The 21,414-nt window shown below is 41.2% G+C and overlaps 2 protein-coding genes across 3 annotated transcripts in view; one reads left to right on the top strand and one right to left on the bottom strand.

Annotated features, from left to right (window-relative positions):
* Positions 1–14,879, bottom strand: part of EFL1 (elongation factor like GTPase 1) — a 208,543-nt gene extending 193,664 nt beyond the window's left edge. The window contains exons 1-4 of one of the 2 annotated variants that reach the window (XM_020966025.2): positions 14,733–14,879; positions 6,623–6,727; positions 4,551–4,618; positions 2,447–2,531 (exon numbers count right to left, since the gene is read on the bottom strand). In XM_020966025.2, coding sequence (XP_020821684.1) covers positions 2,447–2,531; positions 4,551–4,618; positions 6,623–6,713 — 244 coding nt within the window. In that variant the 5' untranslated portion in view covers positions 6,714–6,727; positions 14,733–14,879. The remainder of the gene's footprint in view (positions 1–2,446; positions 2,532–4,550; positions 4,619–6,622; positions 6,728–14,732) is intronic. The other variant, XM_020966032.2, reaches the window with a different exon arrangement.
* An 8-nt stretch (positions 14,880–14,887) lies between these two features.
* The window catches only part of SAXO2 (stabilizer of axonemal microtubules 2), a 32,330-nt gene continuing 25,803 nt past the window's right edge, over positions 14,888–21,414 (top strand). The window contains exon 1 of the mRNA XM_020966136.2: positions 14,888–15,104. Coding sequence (XP_020821795.1) covers positions 15,067–15,104 — 38 coding nt within the window. The 5' untranslated portion in view covers positions 14,888–15,066. The remainder of the gene's footprint in view (positions 15,105–21,414) is intronic.

Genomic DNA, 21,414 nt, shown 5'->3' with positions numbered 1-21,414 from the left:
TCACACAGCTAGTAAGTGTCAAGTGTTTGGTCTGAGGCCATATTTGAACTCAGATCCTCCTGACTTCAGGGCCAGTGCTCTGTCCACTGCGCCCCCTAGCTGCCGCGCACCTCTAGTTTTGTTGCACATGTGCTGAGAACTGTATAAAACTTACACTTGCCCATGTCATGCTAACTTTTAAAAGGCAGCTTTTAAAAAATCACAAAAAGATATCCTACACAACATTCCTCTGATTCACTCTGTTAATTTGCTTCTTTCCTAAAGCCTTTTAAAGAACTTTTTAACATATTCACCTTCTAATTCAAATTTTTTAGACATTAAGTCCATTCTAACTTTTTTGATCTGTAACATTCCTGGGGTTTTTTCTTTTTTCTTTTTTTAGGCATTTAGCTTTATACTTCTATTCTGCCTCTTTATATCTTATAAAATTAGTTCACTCAACAAATATTTGCTGAGCACATAATGTGCCTGGTGCTATGCTAAGTGATAAGGGAAAGACAAAGGTGTATAAGGGCCCTGGCCCTCTAGAAATTAAGAATCAGAAGTGAAGACAGAACAAAAACACCAATAACTATGGTAGAATCTAATAACTGTCAGGAAAGAATTACAAACAAATAGACATAAGAATTCTGAGAAAAAGACTCCTTCCTATTGTGGGAAAGAGGGGAGAGAGGAGGACTGGGTTGTTATTTGTCCTTTGTTCTCAAAGAGGACCATGACATCAGGGACATGATGCCATGACATGCAAATGAATTAGATTTAAGTGAGGGAGGCTGTGCAAAGTCATCAGCCTCACTTTTTCCTCCAGAGTCATCTGGCTTAAGTGGCAAGATATAGATCAAGATGACTGGAGATGGCCCTGGATGCAGTGGGGGATGCACTTGGCCTTAAGCTAAGGTCTTTCCCACGTCTAGGTTTGTCTGATGTAATGCCCATTCAGTGGTTAAGGCTAGGTAAGAAAGGAGACAGAGAATGGCCTCTTGTACCTAGTTCAAAAAAAAAATCAATCTGGAAAGGGAAGACCCTCAGGGTTTCTGACCAAAACACAAACAATTGGTATTTACATTCACTCATAGTCAATCAGGGCCCAAATAATGATGAAGTGTGGCTTGGCCTGGGACCTACTGTTGGCCAATCAATGAGAGCCAGAGTGATTTGGCTTTAAGGCAGGCCTGCACAACGTATGCAAAGGATTTTAGGCAGCCCTCCAAAAATGTATGGTTGCCACTGCTCACTCTCTTGTTACCCACCATCAACAGTCTGTCTGTAGTCTAACCTATCTGCGGTCAGAAGAATTTTAGCCTATTTTAATTTTGGCCCCCTACCTACTGCAAAGTTGTGCAGGTCTAGTTTAAGGCATGGTCCTTAAGAAAAAAAATTAGCCTATAAATCCCAAGACATCTTGTGAGGTTTCAGTGGTCAAAATTTACATTCCTTTGGGCAGAGCACCCCTGGTAAGGCTATGATGAAAGAAAGGAAGGAAGGAAAGAAGGAAGGAAGGAAGGAAGGAAGGAAGCAAGGAAGGAAGGAAGGAAGGAAGGAAGGAAGGAAGGAAGACTGGGGAAAGCAGGATTTCATGTGGCCTTTAAAAAACAGAGTAGGAGTGACAGACCCCAGAAGAAAGAAAGAAAAGAGGCTTCTTTGCAGCACTCTCCTCTTCCTACCAGTCTTCCGATGGGCAGAGATAACTTAAAAGCTTGTCCCTCAACCACTGTCCTCTTCTGCTTTCTTACTACTTTTTTTTTGATGGTGCTTGTAACTTCATTGGTGTAGGGAACTCAGAGTGAGGATCTTCCTCTGTCAACGTTGGTTACTACCTGCTCTGCAACTCATCTGTCTTAGGGAGTTGTGAGAGGTTGAATGATTTGTCTAGGGTCATAGATCCAGCATGTGTTATAGGTAGGACTTGAATCCAGGTCTCATGATCAACTGTTATCTCTTACTATTATAGGGTAACCATAAGAGGTTTACTTCCTTCTATGACCAACACATGTGCTAGTTTTTATCTGTGACCATACAGATATTCCATGCAGTAGAAATAAAGGAAGGACCCTTTCAGCAGAAGTAGGCATCTGATTGACAGGTGCTATACAGTGCTAATGTACAGGAAAATCACCATCAGAAAGTGCTTTATCACTCTTCCTCTATGTTGTCTGAGGACAGCTTCAATATCTTCCTCTTTCACATTTTCACCTGCCAAAAATTCTAGTTTTATGTCTTCAATACTATACTAGTTATTTTTACAAATTTCATAGAATGACAATAGCCCTACAAGTCCATTGAGAAATAAGCATTAATTGAGAAGTAGATCACTTCAAGAGGCAATCATCAATTTAAAGTGTTTTAATTTTTCAAAAAAGGAATTGCTATAATGAGCAAATTAATTCAAAAGGGAAACCCCCCCCCAAAAAAAGCAAGAGACTAAATTATGTGCTCTTAGATTTACCTTTTTCATAGTGTAGGGAAATGGCACTCGATTTCATGGTGATTCCTCGAATCTGTTCATCTTCTCGGCTATCCATATATCTTAACTAAAAAACAAAAAAACCCAACAGCTTACATACACAGACACTATACACACATATGTGCATGTATGTATGTATTCACCTCATTGATTTAAAGTGTAATATGGTGAATGGTGAGTTTTTACAGTAAAGTGTTTTTTTACTATGTAATTTAAAATGAATTTAGGAACTTTAAAAATTAATAGAATTAACAAATAAAACAAATTGAAGTATGTAAAACTTTACTATTACTACTGTGAAAAAAATCTGCACTTACTACACATTTTCCCAAAATTAATTTTAATCTTCTACTTTACTCTAATACCTGATGTGAGATATTTTATACATATGAACATTTAGAAACTGGAAACAGAAGCATTTCTTCTATTATTCAATATCATTATTAGTATTGGTTCCAGTATAACTGTTTTAAAGCAAACTGTTTTAAATGAGTTTATTAGGGAAATACTGTATCTGGCTTCATACACGTTTAGTGGTGAGGCCTCTTTCTTCTGCTAGAAACAATGGCTAAGAATAGTGCCTAATGTGGTTCTACTATCACCACTTAATCCCATAGCTTCTTCTGGCCTGTAAATAGAGGCAATCTCTAATACCCAAATCCTTGATCCTCTCCCCTTCTTTTTTTATATGTTCTTTCTCAGAGAGCTGACCCATTTTTATGCTTTGAACTACCAGCTCTATCATGATGATATTTTCAAAACTACACGGGAGATTCTTTTCATTCTCTGAGGACAGACTCTAGAGTCCTCTGAAAATAGTGGAATTCAATAGCATTCGTAATTCTTTACAAACAGCCCTGCGGCCCAAGAAGCTCAGAGTAAAATCACCACTGGAAGAAGAGTTGGTACTCATAAGAGAGAAGAATCCTCTCTTATGGATATTTTCTGTATCTATAGTCCTGACGTTTCACCTGACCTCACCAACTTCAACCACACTAGGCACTATTCTTTGCCACTGATCCTAGGAGAAGAAAGAGTCCAAAAGAGATATTGGTCAACATGTGAAGCCAGAGACAGTATTTCCCTAAACTTCCCTAATTTTAACTTGAGATTGTCCATTGGATATGTATCACCCCAACTCAACTCTTATAAAACCTAATTCATCATATACTTTCTCAAACTCACTTCTCCCAAACTTTCTATTTCTCTTACTGCCCCACTCTTCTGAGTTTCCCAGACCCCAAACCTTTTCATCCTCTTATTTCTTCCCTTTTCCTTTGGACTTCAACATTCAATCAGTTACCAAATCATGTCTCCCTAATGGCAAGGTCCTTAAGGGCTGGAAGCAAAGTGATTCCTGCTTTAAAAATAACTCTTGTATTTATACCTTCCTTTCCATCACCACTGCCACCTAACCACCATATCCTCAGAATTTCACGACATGATTACTGAAAACAAAGCCTAACAGGCCTCTCTCTCTTCTTATGCAATCCATCCTAGAGATCACTACCAACAGATCAACCTTTCTAAAACATTAATTTCATCCTGTTGCTGCCATGTTCAAAAGGTTTCAATTGTCTTCCATTACACACAGGATGAAGTTGAAACTCTTCAAAACAGCTTTCAAGGCCATCTTCAATATGGGTCCCACAATACTAACTGAACTAACCTCCTCCTAAAAAACTCCATTCTCAGCAAGATGGTCTTACTGTTCTCTAACTACATCACATTCACTGCTTTTGTTCATATTGTCCATCAACCTTTTCTCCAATGTCCCAACAATACAAGACCTATTCTTTATGATCCAATGTAATTTTTTAATCATCAAACCATCCTCAACCCCTAAGGCAACAACTCGCTCTACCATTCATGTTTGTACTTAAATCAAATTCCTCCTCATATTATTGTTTTCTGAGTGTACCAGCCTATCTTCCTAACCAGATCATAACTTCTTTAGGGCAAGAACCATGTTTCAGACACCTTTCACACCTTCAGATTGCTAAGCCTATGGGAAATACTCAATAAATACTTGCTGAATACTGTAATAGCCTGATGAATACACATCCATGATAAAATAACATCTTACCTTCCCAGCCAGGCGACTGGAGATGATTCCATTGCTAGATATGAGGCAGTCTGCCAGCGTGGTTTTCCCTATAAATAAAATAATTAAAGGGCATTTACTCTTTAAAAAAAAAAAAAGGAGTAAAACTGTAAGAGAAGAGAGTCTACCTAAGGGCTAAGTACTTGACCATTTGATGTGGCTTAGGAAAGATTCCATAGCTGTTACTGGTTAAGTGAAGCTAGACCAAAATCTAGCACCTAAAATAAATAAACTAGAGCCTAGATAGTAGTGGAGAGAGTGCTGACCTTGGACAAAAAGACCTAAGTTTGAATACTGCCTTGGACACCTGCTAGCTTGTATGACTCCAGACACAAATCACTTAATCTCTCTCTCAGTTTTCCCTTATTTGTAAAGTGGGCATAATAAAAGCACCCATCTCACAGGGCTGTTGTAAGAATCAGAGGAGACAATATTTGTAAATCGCTTGGCAAACCTTAGCGTTCCGCTACTACAACAACTACCACCCCGACCACCTGAAAGTTAAATCAAGTTACGATCCTTTAGAAGACCACCTTAAGACAGAAGGAGCCCTGTATAAAATTCATCAGTATTCTGAGGAGAATGCAGAAAAGTTAATTCATACTAGGTTGACATTATTCTCTGAGATGGAATAGTAGAAAGGACACTGGACTTGGAATCAGAAGACCTGGGTTTGGATCCTAGCTCCGTCAATAATTAGCTATGTACACTCGGGCAAGTCATTTGAATTCTAAGACCTTTAGTTTTCCTCATTTTCCAAATGAGGATAAAAAAATTTCAACTTCCCACCTCCTAATTATGAGGAAAAAGCTTCATCACTTGTAAAGTGCTATAGAAACGTGTGAACCATCAGGATTTCTTTTTCCACCTCCAAACTTTCCTTGACCCAAACTGTTAGTTAGGATCATTACTTTCTTCTCACTCAGCAGAACCACTGCAGCTACAAACACCAAACCCTTACCAATCTCCAAAGGAACAGGCCAGAAATGATAACACGGATATTCTTGAAGAGAAGGAGCTGTAATTTTATCAGCGCAGATACTCCCTCCAACTACAAAGATTGCCAAGTCAACTAGACTTAGGTGAGGGTTTCTGGGAATTACTAAAGCAAAATTTTTATCAGCTGACCCTTTCTTACACAGTATCCAAGGAAGAACTAATTTCTGACACACCTAGAAAAATGCATTATTAGTAGTTTAGCCTACAAGATGTCCCCACAGAAGACAGAAAAAAGAAAACAGCATAATACTAAAAATAACCAGTCATGCTACATTATGAAACACTCTGAAAACTTTCTTCGTATAAAAGAAAAAAGAACTTGTCAATGACTTTCCATGAATCCTCAGGCTGTGGTCCAATGATGGAAAAAAGGTAAGAGTGGTTAAGTGGAAAGAACATCCACTCTGGAGTGAGAGGACCTATATCCAAATACCTCTTCCAGTGCTCTCTCTCTCTATGACCTGGGAGAAACCACCTCATCTCCCTTTATATGTCAGTAGCTATGTTTCTTCATTTACAAAAATTAGAGGCATAGACTAGAGAGGGCCCCAGAGATCTCATTCAGTCGTAAGGCAATAATCCTTTTGCTTGTTGTTGTTGTTCAGTCATTTCAGTCGTGTCTGACTCTTTCTGACCCTATTTGGGGTTTTTTTGGGCAAAGATACTGCAGTGTTTTGTAGTATCCTTTCCAGCTCATTTTACAGACAAGGAAACTGAGGCAGACAAGGTTAAGTGACTTGCCCAGGGCCAAATGGCTAGTGTAAGCATCTGAGGCCAGATTTGAACTCAAAAAGATGAGTCTTTGTGACTCCAGGCCCAGCACTCTAACCAGCGGGCCACCCAGCTGCTCCAGGCCAAGATCTCATGATACACTACACCAGTGCCATAACAGGTCAGAGAGCTCAGACCTGATGAAACTGCCTTGCCACAGGTTTCTCTTACATCCTGGAAAATGAACCAGTCTACTAGTATAAATCAAGACCTGTAAGTTGTCCACAGCATACCTCTTCCACTTTTTATTACTCAAGATAACATAATTCAGACATGCTGCTTACCGTGGTCCACATGAGCCAGTATGCAGATGTTTCTGATGTTACTGGTATTTCTCTGGAGTTGAATCATCTTATCCAAACTGTTGAGCACCATGGTCTTTTTTTTCCCTGTGTGGTTAAAAATTAAACTACATTCTGTTACAAACGGAGATAAAGATAAAGGCTAGGGAATATATAAAATGTTGGTAGTTGACAAGATTGTCAAATACACTTTCAAGTAATCAATATCAAAGCTCAGCGTAAGTACCTAATGTGACAGCACAACGTAGTCATTTAGGGAACACAGTTCGGCTGCCAGGATTCCAAAAGCTACACACATACAAAGAATCCCCGAGACGGGCAACTTCTGGTTTACGGGTAAAGAATCACCATAGTATTCCTCCATTCCTTGGTTGTGAATGTATGTTCACACCAAGACAAACACATCTCGGCAAATTATAAATCTGATAAGTTGTATCCAATCATTAGAACCAACATTTAAAATTGCCTCAAATGTTTTTATCCACTAAAAACTGAACTGACTGCTCATTACTGACTTCAAATTCAATCAAAGTTCTGAACAATATTGGATCTGTGTTCTTAGGTTGAATTCATTTATTCTGAAAGTATTTCTCTGCTGAGGGATATAAGAGCTCTACAAAATATAGTGCCCTCCCCTGCAGAAAACTATTAAGTAACAAATGCAAGGTACTATGCAATTAAATAGCAAAGTATGGAACAATGGTCTCCAAACTTTTAACTATCACACACACACACTCCATCAATTAAAAAAAAAGTCAGTAAAAAATTTTTAAGCATGTACTCCCAATATATGTATATTTACTTACTCATATACTAACAATTATGTATATTTGTATATTATAAAATTTACATAAAAATTAAACTAAAAAAGGATGAAATAAAAATGAACTATTTGATCCCAGAATTAACAGGGAGCTACTAGAGTTTTCAGTCAGGCTACTGTCCTTTCTGCTCGAAGAGGATCAAAATGACATCATATGACAGGGTCAAGGACCAATGTGTTGTGACTGTGGCTGATCAGACCAGTATGAGCTCAGAAGGCTCTACCACAGATTGGGCACAAATAGTCCATATGAATATTTGGAGTGACAACGTCTCTAAATTTGCGTATCTCATGGTTCTTTTGAGCTACTGCAATTCTACTTGGCTAACAGAGTACAGCTCCTTTGATGTGGGCATCCCACGCTGGGCCGTCCTGTGCCAGGATTTCTCATGTCTCACAACCAATTCCAAAGTTCTTCAGAGAGATCTTGAAAATGTCCTCGTGAGCTTCTTGTGAGTGCTTACCTTATGTGACTTCTCAGTAAAATAATCTTTTAGGCAAACACAGGTTTGGCATTTGAACAATGTGGCCAGCCCATCACTGCTGTACTCTCTGCGACAGAGTTTGAATGCCTGGCAGTTTAGCTTGAAAAAGGACTTCAATGTCCAGTACCTTGCCAGGTGAACTTTAGAATCTTCCTAAGACAATTCAAACAGACAATTAAAACATGGCACTGGTATACTATCCAGGTTTCGCAGGCACACAACAGTGAGGTCAGCACAATGGCTCTGTAGATCTTCAGTTTGGTAAGCAGTCTTAAACCTCTTTTCTCCCACACGTTCTTTAGGAGCCTCCCAAACACTGAACTAGCTCTAGTAATGCATGCATCAACCTCATTGTCTGCGTGGCCATCCCTGGAAAGTATACTGCCAAAGTAAGTGAACTTATCCACAGCATTCAAAATTTCTCCATTTGCTATAACCGATGGTTCCACATAAGGATGGTGTGGTACTGGCTTGGTGGAGAACCTGTTTTCTTGGTATTAATTGTCAGGCCAAAATAAACACAAGCGGCAGAGAATCAATCCATGCTCTGTTGCATCTCGGCCTCAGAGGCTGTATTGAGTGCATAATCATCTGTGAACAAAAAGTTGCCTACCAACTCTCCCTCCACTTTAGTCTTGTCTTGTAGACTTTTCAAGTTAAATAATTTACCATCAGTGCAGTCAGTGACCTTGATGCCATTTTCATCCTCACTGAAGGCATCTGACACTGAAAACATCATGCTAAAAAGCATGGGAGTAAGCACACAGCTCTGCTTCACTCCACTGATGACTGGGAAAGCATGAAAGCATAGTCTATTATCTGGCACCCATGCAAGCATGCTGTCATGGAACAGGGATACACTACTGATGAACTTCTCCAGGCAACCAAATTTTACCATGATCTTCCATAAGCCCTCACTACTGCCAGTATCAAAGGCCTTGGTCGGATCAACAAATATTGTATAGACTTCCATTCTCCTCCTGGCATTTCTCCTGGAGTTGTTGGGCAGCAAATATCATGTTGACCATTCCTTGACCCTTAATGAAGCCATACTGGCTCTCAGATAGATCACCATCTCCAAAGTGAAGGATTAGCTTTTTAAGAACTCTGGCAAGAATCTTGCCAGCAGTAAGACAGAGACTTCCCTGTGATTGTCACAGGACAACCTATTTCCTTTTCCTTTACAGAGATGGATAATGGAGGCATACCTGAAGTCCTGGGGGATAACCACCTCTTGCCATATAACCAGGAAGATTTCAGGTAGCTTTTGTATGACCAATGGACCACCCTCCCCCACCTTTGTAAATCCCAGCTGGAACAGAATCAGCACAATGCACTTTGCCACACGAGAGGAGCCTAATGGCATTCAAAACCTATCCTTCCATTGTAAGTTCAGCTAGAGAGGGATATGGTCAATGGCTTCAGCATTAGTTGAAGATGGTCTGTTGAGAATATTACGAAAGTTTTCAGCCCATCTCTCCAACATCATGTCCTTATCACTAATCAACGTGGCTCTGTCAGCAAAGAGCAGTTGCAATGTATCGTAGGTCTTCAGCCCTTAAACAGTCTTTTTAGGGCAACACAAAAGTGTTTTAGATTGCTACTATCAGAGTAAAATTGAATTTCATTTGCCTTCATACCAAACCAAGAACCTGCATCTCTCTAAGTTTCACTTGCACTTTACTTTTGATGGAGTTAAATGCTGCCTTCTTAGAGATGGATGAATTATCTTGTTGGTCTGAGTAGGGGAATGACATGCACAGCCCTGTGTTTTAAGAGTATCAATGCAGTAGCTGTGTGATGTGGGAAAAGACTTAAGGTAGGGAGGCAGTTGTAATTGTCCAGGCAAGAGATAATGAGAGCCTTAACAATGGTTGGCAACCGAGTGGAGAGAAAGGGATAGATAGGATAAACAAGACTCAGCTACTGACTAGATATATGGGGTCAGGGAGAGTGAGGAGGATAAAACTGAGCTTCCAAATTTGGGTGATTAGAAGGCTGTGGTGCCCTTAATAGAAACTGGGAAGTCCACAGATGGATGGGTTGGGGGTAGAAGGGAATACCATAATGAGATCTGAAATGTAGATAAAAACTTACTAATTTGTACCAGCTCATTCTTTGAGACTCACTCTGTCCCACCAAAACCATGAGGGAGGAGAAGTAGAAGGATCTGGGGGCTCTATTCAGGAGTGTAAAGCCCACCAAGAAGCACCAGCAGCAGCCATAGATAATCTGGAGGATGACAAGGTATACATGGATGGCAAGGGAGAATGTTGCCATCAACTTGTGTTTATTCACTTTGAGAAGCCTATCATCTCAGTCCAGGGAAAGGCTGGGGCTCACACAGGCACAAGAGGCTCTTAGCAGAGTTAGCGGGTAAAAGAGGGGATTCTGAAGGATAAGAAGTAAAGGGGTGATGGAGACAAGCCTAACAACTGGATATGTGGGAAGACTGGGAATTTATCTTCCTACCCCACCCTTCACTTGGTTATATACCCTGAGGTCATGCCAAAGTCTAGCATGTGGGAGAGGAGACACTTTGGAGACCCTGGACAGGGACAATAAGTATTCTAAGAGAATTGGGGTAAGCAGATTGTGAGATAAGAGGTAAATGTCCTGGAAAAGGTAAGGCCTCTGCTATATTCTCAATGGTAGAGGAACAATTAGGATGCTATTGAGAGCATGGAGAACCATATTTTAGATGAGAAAAACAGCATTCAGCAAGGTTATAGTCAATCAATCAATAAACATTTATTAAGAGCTTACTATGTACCAGGCCCTGTGCTAAGTGCTGGGGATACAAAAAGAGGCAAAAGAGAGTCCCTGCCATCAAGTTACAGTCTAATCGGGGAGAGAACATGTAAACAAATATATACAAAGCAAGCTATATACAGAATACATAGAAAATAATTAGCCAAGAGAAGGTACTAAAGTTAATAGGGTCTGGGGAAGGCATACTATAGAAGGTACCCATATTGAACTATTTTATACTTAAGGGATAATGGAACTAAGGACCAACTAGATGGATTGATATTTCCACGCTGGGGAGTAGTGAAAGATAGTAAGGACCAGGGGTGGAAAGCCTTGATTAGACTGCATAAATCAACTGAAAACTGTTATCTACAATGTCCACATTAGACACTCTGATAAAAAAAAAATATCCCAAAAAAGCTCATCTCCACAGAGTTGAGTCACACCTGGAAGAATTTAAACCCGTGCAGTATTAGCTTTAAGATAGTAGTGAAACAGAAGCTACAAAGATAATAAAAATTGAACATGAGCAGTTTATACTTCTATAAAACTAAAAATTCAGCCTTAGGGAGAGGGCTTTTTGATAGAGTATTTAATGATTTGGTTTCTTTTCATACAAATATGAATTTCCTGTTCCCCACCTCCTATACTGGCTCTCACCTCAAAGAATACGCTAGAGAGCCTACAAAATTTAAGCCCCACTTCTAGGCCCTAGCAATACATAAACTCCAGGTTCTGAGCAAAACTTAGCCCTCACTTTAATTTTACACAGCTTATTAAAAAAAAGCAGACCTTAAATAAAGTCTTTCCTCTTTAAACTAAGTATAATAAGGAACTTTAAAAAAAATCCTTTGTTGTTTTAAATAAGCTTTTATCCTCAATTTAAAAAACAGATGGCTATCATATTTTATTATTTCTTGACAGAAAAAAACGCTTTTACTTTGTGGCCCTTCATTTTTGCTATAGGTCAATGGTTGTCATCATTTCTTGTTTAAATAATAATACTCAACAGGACAAAAACACTGTTTCATTTATGCAGCCTATAAGTAGATTGACTAATCTTCCTTGAAAGTCATTTATCTCTGTACTTTGTACACATGTATAAAATTTTACTAAAATTCTTTTAAGAAACGCTTTAGTATATGTATTTGAACACCATGCCTGGGATTTGGTTTCAGGATGGGGCTATTGATTTTAAAATTCATCTTTCAGTATATCTATATAGTCTTTTTCAGTAAAGAATTTTAAAAAACTTTTTAATCAATTAATTTCTTCAAAAGTTACCATAGAGTGAATAAACAAACAGGCTGTTGCAAGTTCTAGGATGACATTTTAGTCAATTATATCTTAATATCTTGCAGATCAATCATAGAGCAAATTTTCTTGTTATTTATTTTTTTAATATATTTATAACTACTATGAAAGTAAGCAAAGTCACATACATGCAGAATTTCAGTCTTTTGCACACTGCTTAATGCACATAATAATTGATAACATTTATATTTATATATGGGGCAGGTAGGTGGTACAGTGAATAGAGTGCCAGGCCTGGAGGCAGAAGAATCGTCTCCCTGAATTCAAATCTGGTCTCAGACACTAGCTGTGTCACCCTGGGCAAGTCACTTAATCCTGTCTACCTCAGTTTCCTCATCTGTAAAATGAGCTGGAGAAGGAAATGGCAAACCACTCCAGTATCTTTGCCAAGAAAATCCCAAATGTATCTTGAAGAATGGGACACAACTTAAAAAGTGACTGAACACACTATTTGCACAGCACTTTAAGGTTTGCAAAAACCTTACAAATATGATTTCATTTTATCCTCATAACCACTCTGGGAGGCAGATGCTATTCCCATTTTACAGCTGAGGAAGCGGAAGCCAAGAAAGGTTACATGACTTGCCCAGTCACACAGCTGGTATCTGAGACTGGATTTGAACCCATCTTCCTGACTCCAGGTCCATGACTCACTCTCCTGTGACACCTAGCTTGCCTCCTTTTAAATGTACAGAGTAGTAGATTTAGAAACTGATTCATCATGACCTGGAGATATTTACATAAATCTTTAATATGAATCATTAAAAACAAGAGAAACAAGTTTTTAAAATGCCCATATAGGCAAAACAAAAATTACTTTAGGTATTTTCAATAACTCAAAATTTATTTCCACAGCTGTAGCTTTTAACTTAAAAAACAAAGTTTACAATCTTAACTGGTCCATCTTTCAAGTTACTTAATAACTCTCTGGGACTCAGAGTTTGCTTAATAGTAAAATGAAAAGTTGGACCCAAAGAACTAGAAAGTCCATTATAACTCTCAATTTAAGCCCCAACTACCAAATGGAAAGAGATGGTAGAAGTAATATAGCCCAACATCCTCATCTTACAGATGAATAATTGCGAGCCAAAAGTGAAGTAACTTGCCCATTCAGTGAGTTAATGGCAGAACCAGGTCTATTTAGATATGCAGGATACCCCAAAAGTCTTTAAACTTTATTAGCTTAAAACTGCACTACTAATAAGGCTTATAAGTATACTAAAACTTTTGGAACAATCTGTACAATGCCAACAAAAACCAAAAAGGGAAGTATTCTGTTGATTCCTAAAGTTAACTTCTTGATACTATATGTTCAACTACTCTGGGCCACCTTCTAATGTAATTTAGGGAGGAACTATGGCAAAGTGACAAGCAAAATGTAAACTTGAGGGCAGGGTCTTTTTTTTCTCCCCATCTCTGGATCCTCAGTGCCTAGAATCACAGTATGATAGATATAAAGGCAAGAACCATATTCCTCTCTTTCTTTGTATCCCCAGTGCTTAGCACAGCATCCCTGCATACAGTAAGCTCTTAATAAATGCTTGTTGACTGACCTCAGAGATCCTTCTGAGTGGAGTTACCTGGGATCTGGTGAACTCTCTATACACATAAATGTACACATATACACACATACAGAGAGATACATATACATGCGTATATACAATTTTCTCTGCATCCCCTGCACTTAGCAATGTATGGCACATAAAACATTTTATAAATGATGATCTAATGGCCATATCACACTCCTCTCTTCAAAATGAGCTTCAATGACTCACTATTGCCTACCCATTAAAGTTTAAAACAATTTTTTTTGCCTGGCATTCAAAACATTCAACGATATAAGTTTACATTTCCAGCTTTATGTCATTAATCCTAATATACACATACATGTATGTACACATACATATGTGTATACATATGTACATCTATAAATACATTCGGATGTGCTACATAACTATACACGTGTCTATAAACATACTCGTATGTTAAATTACGACTTCATAACTATTTTTCTATACATTTCGTTTCCTTTGTAATCCTACGTATTTTATTTTGTTCATTTAATAACACTGTTTTGAGAGGGGGCTCATCGATTTCGCCAGACTGCCCAATGAGTTCATGAACCCCCTATACCCCAAACCACCAAAATAAGTTTAGACTCCTGGTCTCATTTATGTTACGTCTGAGGACACCGGGACTCAGCGGGGGGAAATGATCCGTCCCAAGTCATCTGGGCAGAGCCAGGCCTCGGGACCCCACAACTGCTCCCTGCCGTCCATCCCTCCATCCCGAGGGAGCGCTCCACGTCCACGCCTCGCCGAAGTTTCCCGCCGGCCTTTCCCCAGAGTTGGGGCTGCGGGAGCCCAAGCTGCCGAGCCCCGCTTCGCATCCGGCCCCTCTAGGATCGCATTTTGATCTGGGGGACGTGGGGAGAACCGGAGGGTGACCCCGGAGAGGTGAGGGACGAGGCCCGCGAGGAAGTGCCCGGGGGGAGGCTGAATCCCGCCCCGAGCAGCGCGGGGCGCCGGCGCCTCACAACTTCCCAGGGTTCCCCCTTCCAGTTCTGACAACCTGGGCGTGCGCGACCTCTGACCCCAGCGAGTGACGCCGGCCGGGGTAAGCCGATGTCCAAGCGCTCTAGCAGGGGAACGCTGGAGGCAGTCACCCAGGAATCGTTCCAGCCCCCTGCCCACCTGCGTCTCGACGCCCCCCAACTCACCCACTCACTCAGTTACAGATGACAAAAAAACCCAAGGAGCCGATGTCGGGCCCAGCAGCTCAGGCGCCACCACGCGTGCCGGAGGAGACGCGGAGGAGGAGGCTGTTGCACACCCGGAACTCAAGGATGGGGGAGCTGGGGAAGGGGGAGGAGGGGCGAAGGGGCGTGGCGAGGACCGCGACCTTCGACTGGCCCGCCCCCTGTGACGACGCCGGAAGCCCGCCCCGTTCATAGGACGCCGCGGCCGTCACTAGGCAGCACGGGGTTGCTGTGGTTACTACGGCCTCGGTTCGAGAGTGTTAGAAACGGCCGGAGGGAAGGCTTCGGCAGGACAATGACGCTCCTCTGTCTGTGCCAGATTTGCACATGCGGGTAAGGGACATTTCGAACTGCGGTGAGTGCGGGCCCCTCTCTCCCGCCACCCAGTATCGTCCAACGAAGCCATCTCCATCCCTCCTCCGGAATCGGCTTCCCCTCGGCTCCGCCGCGCGCTTCCGAGCTGCCGGGATGCTGCTCTACGCGTGCTCTGGGAGTGGGGCTCCGGCGTGGGGCTCCCGCCCTGGCGTGGGGCTAGCCCCTTCCTCGCCCTACTGCCTTTATCTCCTTCTGTTCCGGGGTCTCAGCCCCCTCACCCGCTTCCTGACTCCGCTGCCTTCACCTCCCCCCATCCCAGGGTGTCGACTCCCCTTCCTGCCCCTGCAGTTTTCAGCTGTCCTTTTCCAGGGTCTCACCACACCTTCCTGACTCCTTATTCAGCTCTCCCTCTTCCAGGGTCTCAAACCCCTTTCCTCCCTCCTCCCCCGCCCAACCTTCAAATGTCCTGTTCCACTGCGTTAGACCTTTTCCTGACCCCATACTCTTCAGGCCCCTTATTCCAGAGACTTAGGCCCCTTTCCACTTCCTGTAGGTTTCTTCTTTCAGAGACTTAGTCCACTTCATGGGCCCCACACTCTTAAGTTTTCCCTCTCCCTCTCAAGAGGGCTAAGTCCCCTTAACCCTAGAGCTTTTCTGCTTCCCTGTTCCAGAGAGCCAGCCCCCTTCCTGAGCCTCACACCCTTATGGAAGCCAGAGAACACTTTCTAAGCTCACACCCTTAAGCTTCTCCTGTTCAAAGGACCAAGCCCCCTTTTCTGACCCCCCACTGTTCCAGAGAGCCAGCCCCCTTCCTGAGCCTCGCCCTCTTCAATTCTCTTTTTCCAGAGAGCTAACCATTTCCTGTACCCCAAACCCTTCACCTTTTCTAGTCCAGGAACCAAGCCTCCTTCCTGAGCCCACATCTCACCCTTCCCCACCGTTTTAGAAACTTAGCCTTTCCAAATCACTTCCTTCAACTCTCCTGCTCTAGGAAGCCAGCTCCCTTTCTGAGCCACATCTTTCATCTTAACCTATTCTAACTCCCTTCCTGAGCAGCTACACCCTTAAACTTACCCTATTCCCGGGATTAAGCCCTTTTCCTGGCCCGGTTCCCCCCTTCAGCTCTCCTGTTCCAGAGACCCGGACCTCTTTCTGAGCCCCACTGCCTTCAGCTCTCCTAGTCCAAGAGCTCCAGCCCAGCCCCTGTTCTGAGTTCCATACTCTTTGGTTTTTCTTTTCCAGAGACTTAGCTCCTTTTCTTAACCCCATTTACTTTCACCTCTCCTGTTCCAGGGACCCAGACCCTTTTGCTGAAGTTTGTGGGTGTCAGGTTCCAAGGACCCAGCCTACTTTCCTTCCCCTTCATCAGCAACCTGTACCAAGCATCCAGACTCCCCTTCCTAGGCCCCATTCTTTTTAACTTATATTCCAGAAACTCAGTTTTCCAATATGCCCCTTCCTTCTGAGCCCCATACTCTTCAGTTCTCAAGTTCTAAAAACTCATTTCTCTTTCCCCTTTCTGAGTTATCAGAGTGGCCTTCAGTTTTCCTGTTCCTGGGAGCCAGTGCCCACTTTCCTGACTCTCATGCAGTTGAGCTCTCCTGTTCCAAAGCTCTGCCTTCCTGAGCCATCATACCCTGTGGCTCTCCTGTTCTAGGAATCCCAAATCCTACCCCCTACACACACACACACACACACACACACACACACACACATACATGTCTTCAAGGGACCTCTCTCTTTTCTGACCTTCCTCACCCTTCAGCCCTCCTCTTCCAGGACTCAGTCCCCTTTCCTGAGCCCCTATACCTTTCAGTCCTCCTCATCTAGAGATCCAGCTCCTTTTTTTCCTCTTGTAGAATGTAAGGTCTTTGAGGTCTAGGACTATTTCATTTTCATATAAAAACTGTTTGCTGAATTGCATTTCCCAAGGGCCTACACCCTTTGGGTCACCTGTGGACCAAGACCACTTTCCTGTACTTTTCAATAGTCATTAGTTCCACCGATCCAGCACCTGTGCTCCTTTCTGAGCTTCCTGTGTCTTCAAGCACTCCTGTTCCATTAAAGCCCAAAGTCTGTGCTTTTAGATCTTCTTTCCCTGCATTTCCAAATTTATACCTACTTATCCTGGAACACTGTTCAGATTTGATACAATTTTCTTGATTTTCTCTACTTCCTGAATTTCTTGAAAGCTTTGTCTGCTAAGGACTAATTTGACTCTAAAGGTTCACTTTTTCCCTCTCCTGTGGCCCAACTATATTCAGATAATCTAGGAAAGGTACCTTTCTTGCCTTAGTTCACATATGAAGTGTATTTTTTTAAACACTCAGATACAAAGGTTGAACTATATCTGTTGTGTCTCTGGAGTCACCGTTTCATTGCTTTTTTAAAATTTCCCCCCAGTTTATGGAAATACCAGGGTCCCACCTAACAACTTCCTATACCAAACAAACACAGTCTCCTAGTTGCTCTCTCCCCACTATTTACCTAAGGTCTTAATCAGTATGTGCCATTCAGTTTATTGTTTCTGCTCCCAAGTAATGAGTACCTCCAAAGGGAAAACACTTAAATTTTAGGGGAAAATGGTTTTTCACAAGCTTGGTTCTTGCCAAAACATTAAAAATAACAGTGGACCTAAGGTTGTTTAGGTTATACCAATCAAGGTTATCAAATGTCTTCTGGGAAATTGTTACATTTCATTTTTCAAAAAAAATGCAATAAATACTCAGCTTTTTCTCACCTTCTTTTGTATGTATTTGTCTATTTATCTTCCTTTAAAGTTATTTCTTTACAGTTCTGTGTGTTTCCATCTGTTTATGAGCATTAAAATATGAGATCATGTAGAAATTTAGAGCAAGGATGGGACAAGAGACTTGATTCCCTCAAAAGTCATATTACAAAGAATAAAATAATGCATATGGATACTTGTGAATTTTTAAACAACCTTTTGTCACTAGTTAAATGCTTGCAATGATAGAATTCAATTTTTTAGCCCAGGAGTTGGTAAGTATCTATTTTGCCGACTAACCACATCATAATTAAAGGAAGCACTTGATAATGTATGCTTTGAGCTATCCAATTCAGCTGCCCACTTCTCTGGCTCAATATGCTCCTCTTGTATATCCTCAATTAAAATCCTTGGTCATGTTCATCATGAAGCACAGACCATCACAAGAGAGCACCTAAAAGTTACCAAAGCTCAAAAACAGGGATTTTGTTGCACCTCCTCTACAGTCTTCTGGAATATCTCATGCTGGCATAGAAGTAACCTGGTGTTCTCCCAGGCTGTGGCAGGAGAACACAAGATAAAGCAGATCTCATTGTACTCAGTGGCTTCAAATGTGGCTTCCAGGGGAAGGGACTGCTTTTTGAGGACTGGCATATCTGAATTTGCAGAGACTCATTAACCAAAGACCAGCCATCAGGTGATTGGTTTTTGGTTTTTGGGCCACAATAATTCGTGAAGACCATCTACTAAATCAAAGGGGGTTACTTCTGTTGGTGAAAGGAAATGTTATATTGGTGAAAGTATGGATCCCTGAAAGGTTGAAGTAAATATTCAGCAGAGATGATCCCAAAATACAAGCAAAATTTTGCAAAAGGGCTATAAAATTTCACTTAAATTGACCAAATGAATGTCATTGGAGTTCTTAGAGATTCAGCTATGCCTGAATATTGTAATTAGTCTATGTAAAGTTTCCATAAGATAAATGTAAAGCATCAGTGAATATTAAGACTTAAAATAGAAGAGAGGAAAAAAAGCCAAAGATAGATAATAAAAAAGAAATCTCAGGCCCTTCAGTTACAGTCCATTAAAGTCATTGTCACTGCTGAAATTAAAGCATATAAACTTGAAAGAAGGAACTACTTTTCAGAGCCTTAACTAGCAGACAGGAAACCATGGCTTTGCTCTGAGGATGCTGTTATCCCAGCAGGCCCTTCCCATAACTGTGCACTGGCCCACTGTCTCTGTTCTTTCAGTGCCATCCCTAAGAGTCCAAGGTCCACCTTTTCCCACTGCCAGGTTCCACATTTGCCACCTACCTTCATCCAATGTTGCCTAGAAACAAATGATTCAGGGGCAAGTAACTGAGAGTAGAATGTTCTGTGGGTACAGAATGATCAAGAGTAGTTCTCTTTAACAGATGAACTACATTTCTTAGATACTGAAAGAGCTGGCAGCTATGATTCCCCAAGCACTCTTAGTAACTGGAGAACAGGAGGGAATACTGTAGGACTAGAAAAGGGCAAGTATCCCTTTTTTTCTAAAAAGGGAAAAGAATCAAACAATACAAACCATAGTCCAGTAAATTTCTTGGCAAGGCTCCAAAACTTATTGGAGAGATATTTAGTGAATTACAGAAATTAGTAATCACATTTAACTATGGCTTCAAAAAAAAATAAATCATGCCTTACAAGCATTTCCTTTTTCAACAAGCTTTCTCAACTTGTAGAATACAAGAAATAGTATAAATACGGTTTACATAGGTTTTAAGAAAGCATTCAATAGAGTAGTTGTTACTATTCGTGTGGAAATGATGGAGTGGGGATAGATGATAATACTATTATATGGACTCAAAAAGTAATCAATGGTTCAGTGTTAACATGTAAAAAGTGCAAAACTTTGTCAGTAGAGTGACCCAGAGATCTGTAGTTGGGTCCTTTACTGTACCATTTTAATCAGTTATTTGGATGAAGGCATAGGTGGCAATCCTTATCAAATAAACAGATTAAATGAAACAGCTAACAGACTGGATAACAAAGTCACTATTCGAAAAGATACTGCTAGGCAAGAAAATTGGGCTGAATCTGACCAGGTGAAATATAATAGTATAAAATTTTAGCTTTGCCTTCAAAAAATCTGTGCTAGATATAATGTTGAGGAGGCATGATTACTAAGCAAGAGAGTGGGGAGGTGGGAGGGAAAAAAGATCTGAAGGTGTTAGTGGACGACAAAATCAGTATGAGTCAACAGTGTGGTATGTGATTCTGAGTTGTACGCTGCCTACTACAAAGATTCTTTCCTTGACCACCACTTACTGCTGCTTCATATTATCGTGCCCTCCAAAAGCCATGAGTTCTGTTCACAAATTGCCTTTGTATTAGATTTGTTCCCTCCCCTCAGAAATTACTTTGTATATATTTATATTTGCTTATGTGTTTATATATTGTTCCCCCTCAATGGAACATAAGCTCCTTGAGGACGGGCTCTGTTTTGTTTTGTCTTTGTGTCCACAGCACCTAGCACAGTGCCTGATACATAGTAGGCACTTAATGTTTTTTGGGGGGTTTTTTGTTTGTTTTTTTTTTCAGGAAAATATAGCAGCCAAAAAAACTAATGCAATTTAGGGCTACATTAAGATGATTCAAATGTGATCTTTCCTGGCCAAACTCTAACCCATTGGTGGGGAACCTGCAGCCTCAAGGCCAAATTTGGCCTTCTAGGTCCTTGGGTGCAGCCTTTTGAGTGAGTCCAAGTTTTACAGAACAAATCCTTTTATTAAGGGGATTTGTTCTGTGAAGTTTAGATTCAGTCAAAGGGCCATATGTGTGGCCTTGAGGGCACAGGTTCCCCACCCTTGCTTTAACCAGTCCCACTGTACTCTGTTGTGCCCAAAACCATCTTTGGGTATGTGTATGTGTTCTGTTCTGGGCACTATGTTTCTTGAAGGACATTTTTAAAATGGAGAGCAGTTAAAACAGGATAACCAAAATGGTTTAAGGCCTTAAGTTCATGTTAGATGAGTAGCTTTTGAAGGTACTAGAGATGTTTAGTGTAGAGAACAAAAGGCTTAGAAGGACTATAGGGTCATAGGCTTAGAGCTGGAAAGGACCCTAGAGGTCATTTATTCTAGTCCTCCATTTTGCTTATGTGGAAACTGAGGTTCCAGGTGAGCTGTCCAATGTTGTATGGGTGGTAGCGTCAAGAATTGGGATTTGAACCCAAGGCCTTTGGCTCCAGAATCCATGATCTTTCCAGGACATGATAGCTGTCTTTAAGTATGTGAAGGACTATAATGTAGAAGAGGGATTAAACATGTTATCTGGCCCTAGCCTACAACTAAGAGTAATGGGTAGAATTAGCAAAGAGGCAGACTTAGGCTTCCTGACAAACTAGAGTTGCCTAACATGACAGAATGGACCCTCTCAGAAGGTAGTGTGGTCCTCCTGAAAAGGTTAGATGACTATTTGTCGAGTGTGTTGTGGTGATTCTTTTATAGGTATGGGTTAGACCAAGTGGCCCTGGGGTCCCTTCTAACTTTGAAATTCTCAGATTCTTCCCAAGGATTGGGAATTTGGAGATCACTGAACATGCCAAGGAGACTGG

The sequence above is a fragment of the Phascolarctos cinereus genome, unplaced genomic scaffold (assembly GCF_003287225.1).
Source record: "Phascolarctos cinereus isolate Bilbo 61053 unplaced genomic scaffold, phaCin_HiC Scaffold_3;HRSCAF=262, whole genome shotgun sequence".
In the NCBI taxonomy this organism is placed as follows: domain Eukaryota; kingdom Metazoa; phylum Chordata; class Mammalia; order Diprotodontia; family Phascolarctidae; genus Phascolarctos; species Phascolarctos cinereus.
This window is presented reverse-complemented; position numbering and strand designations above follow the sequence as displayed.